Source organism: Dermacentor variabilis, chromosome 6, assembly GCF_050947875.1.
Source record: "Dermacentor variabilis isolate Ectoservices chromosome 6, ASM5094787v1, whole genome shotgun sequence".
NCBI lineage: Eukaryota > Metazoa > Arthropoda > Arachnida > Ixodida > Ixodidae > Dermacentor > Dermacentor variabilis.
Genome location: NC_134573.1, coordinates 106,030,275 through 106,033,640, shown reverse-complemented (window position 1 = coordinate 106,033,640; position 3,366 = coordinate 106,030,275). Strand labels below are relative to the sequence as shown.

At 43.7% G+C, this 3,366-nt stretch overlaps 1 protein-coding gene across 1 annotated transcript in view; it reads right to left on the bottom strand.

The window, feature by feature from the left end:
* Positions 1 to 2,110: 2,110 nt before the first annotated feature.
* Positions 2,111 to 3,366, bottom strand: part of LOC142586250 (neprilysin-1-like) — a 59,886-nt gene continuing 58,630 nt past the window's right edge. The window contains exon 17 of the mRNA XM_075697499.1: positions 2,111 to 2,140. Within this exon, the coding sequence (XP_075553614.1) occupies positions 2,111 to 2,140 (30 nt within the window). The remainder of the gene's footprint in view (positions 2,141 to 3,366) is intronic.

Genomic DNA, 3,366 nt, shown 5'->3' with positions numbered 1-3,366 from the left:
AGTCGGCCTTAACCATGTCCATAACGGCATGACAACGACGCAGTGACGAAGATGGACTGGCGGAGAACCAATGATGCCAATGTAATGGCGAAGGTGGTATGACGACGATGGCATGGCAACAATCGGGTGCCATTCTGAAATTATGACGATGGTGTGAGGAGTCTGGAATAATCAGAATGCGGAAGCATGAACCTTCTGGAATGTGCAGTGCTCAAAAATGTAAACGTGAAGAACTCTCAAACTACTCCAATGCGTTTTTTCGTTTCTAGGTTCACCGGCATTTCTAACAGCAGTCTAATTCAGACTCCATAATGTACACTTGCTTAGAGACGAGCTACATAGCAACTACACGTCGCATTTCCATCTAATTGCGTATAAGAGGCACCCGCTGTTGTTCACTGCTGTACGAGTTTAAAATTTTCATCACAGTAGGCGAGCACCAGTGATTACTCTAAGACGACAGTGATACATGTATAAATAGTGGACGGACTTGCTCCGTAAATTAAAATTATATAACCGACGACTGTGTTCGCTGCTATCGTTGTGGTTGGAGCCCTTCTTGTCTTTCTAGGTGCAAGCTAGCTCGATAAAAAGTTGGATCTTTAGCTCATACCTTTTAACTCTGTCTTGTACATCACTCACCATCTCTACAAGTGATACATCACCTTATATATGCATTATAAGTACACCGGACTACAAGCCAAGCCACGATGACAGATACGGCATGCGTTATGCGCTGCGCAGTGAGGTAGACTTTTTCTCGAGCTCCAGTTGCTAGATGTTTCAAGTGCTTGCAACTTAGAAGGCATCTAACCATCCAGTCAGAGTGCCAAAATTCAGCTGAACTTTGGTCAACTTTGCTACTCAGCGGTCACTCTGATCGCCACTGTCGGCGCGATTAAGCCTTACCTATACCATGAATGCCGACACTCAATGGTCAATAACTGACGGGGCTGTCGTCAGTTAGACTTGGCAGCGGGACAGCACGGGTTACGCTGTGTCTCCTCTTCTATGCCTCGCAGATTGCCTATCGTCCGCCAGCCCCATCGATGTATCGGCCGCCCATGATCATCCCGTGACAAGCCACGAGCCCGCCTTTACGTCATGGTATACGTCATCACCATACCGCAGCGACCGCAGTGTCAGCTCTACATAAACCCGACGCAAGCACTGGGACGCTTCACTTGGCAGCGGCGGCAGCAGGGGGACAGCACGGCGTACTCTGTGACTCCGCTGTATGCGAATGAACTATTCGCGTTGCTTTTCTACTGCTGTTGCTACTGCCAAAGTCTCCTTTTTTTCTGTGTTTTTTGTGTGTTGCTGCAATGTCCCCTGAAGAGGAAAAAACTCTGAAAGATTTGAAGCAAGAAATTCGTGATATGCGCGCATCTCCGGAAAGAGAATTTAGGAAGGAAAATACAGAGATTAAGAACAGTCTGGATCATATCAACAAATGTTTTAAGGAAGTGTGTACCACCATGAAAAATATTCAGCAAGAAAACGCTGAAATCAAGGCTGAGAACGCTTGCCTCACTTCTGATTGCACACTACTGAAGAAGCGTGTACTGGAAGCTGAGCTCTGAATCGTACAACTAGACCAATATTCCAGAAATAAGAATCTGGAAATCAAAGTTGTTCCGACTTCACAGGGCGAGAACCTTTCTACCATTCGGAAAAAAGTCGGAGAAGTCGTAGGTGACCCTATTAGTGAAAATGATGTTGAGGTCTGTCACAGAGTTCCGACGAGGGCTTCCGGGCAGTCCAACATTGTGGTACAGTTCTGCAGCCCATCAAAACGCGACGCAGTCCTCAACAAAACTCCTGGTCAAGCCAAGTCACTGATCTTGGCTACACGCAGTCTTGTGCAGTGGTTGTAAATGAACGCCTGTGCTCTGAATTGAAAAAAAAAAACTTTCGGGCATGACGATCGCACGAAAAAGGGAAAAGAATTGGCGTTTCGCTTGGACGCGGGACGGCAAGATTTTCGCTATAGAAAGTGAATCCTCCCGGTCGTTGCAAATAATGCACGTCTCTGATCTAGAAAAAATTGACTAACCAAGGTTTCATGGCTACTAATGATGACGTCATGTCTGGAAGCGCTACGCACGCATCATATCTTACGCCGCATGAAGTTGGCAGCCTGCATGACAAAAATAAGAACTGCTTATCTTTTATCCATCTTAATGCGCAGCCTGCCCGTCATAAAGAGGAACAGATTCTTGCACTCATCGCTACGCTTGGCTTTGCTCCTGACATACTGATGGTGACAGAAACATGGTATCAATGTGAATTGGAAGTCCTTAAGTTGCCCGGCTACACAACAATTTTTATGAATCGATCATGTCGAAGAGGAAGTGGCGTTCTGTTAATGGCAAAAAGCCCCCTCCGGTGCAACATTGTTGCATCTTTTCCCCTTATTACGTTGGATTATCATTATGTTCAGTGCAACGACAATGTTCTCTGCGTCCTATATCAACCACCAGGATCGAGCACGCAGAACTTTCTATCTTTTATGGAAAAATGTTTGTGCTGGGGGTGACTGATAATGGTTACAAGTTAATTCTGGCAGGAGATCTAAAAATTGATTTCTTGAAGGCTTCTACTTCTCGAGAAGAACTTCGCAAGACAATCGACTCAAATGGTTTTGAAAATGTTATAATAGTCTGACTCGTGTTTCAACACATACATCGATATTAATTGACGTCTTCATAACCGACATGTACCATTCTAACATTTTATCTGGTGTTGTGAGTGCTCATATAAGTGATCGCCTTCCAATATTTCTTTTCATGACCCAGTGCTCATCTTCAACACGCAAACACCGTTTCCCACAAATGGTTCGTTATGTCAATATGCAAAGCTTGAAGTATTTTCGAGAGGCAATATCGCTAATAGATTGGTCAGAACTTATGTGCCCCAGTGATCCAGAAACTGCTTATGAATACTTCTGCGCTAGGTTTAAGGAGACCTATATATGCTTCAAATACAAAGTAGTTAAACCAGCACTCAAAGCCAAAAAACCATGGATAAATAAAAACTGTATCCATGAAATTCGTGCCAAAAACCGCCTCTACAAAGCTTTTATTGACACCAGGACTGAAAAAGCTTTGCATGAATTTAAGGTACAAAAGGACAAAGCAAATAGTCTTTCGTGTAGAGAGAAGAGACAGTATTTGGATATTTTGTTCAATAATGACGCAATAAAGAAATCTGATGTTGTCTGCAAGCGTATTAAGGGTTTTCTTGGGCGAGGAGATAAGAACACGACTACAAGAGAAATGACATTAGGTGATAAAGTTTTATCAAATGAGACGCTTGCAAATGCATTTAATAGCTATTTTACAACCTTAGTAAACAGTACTCATG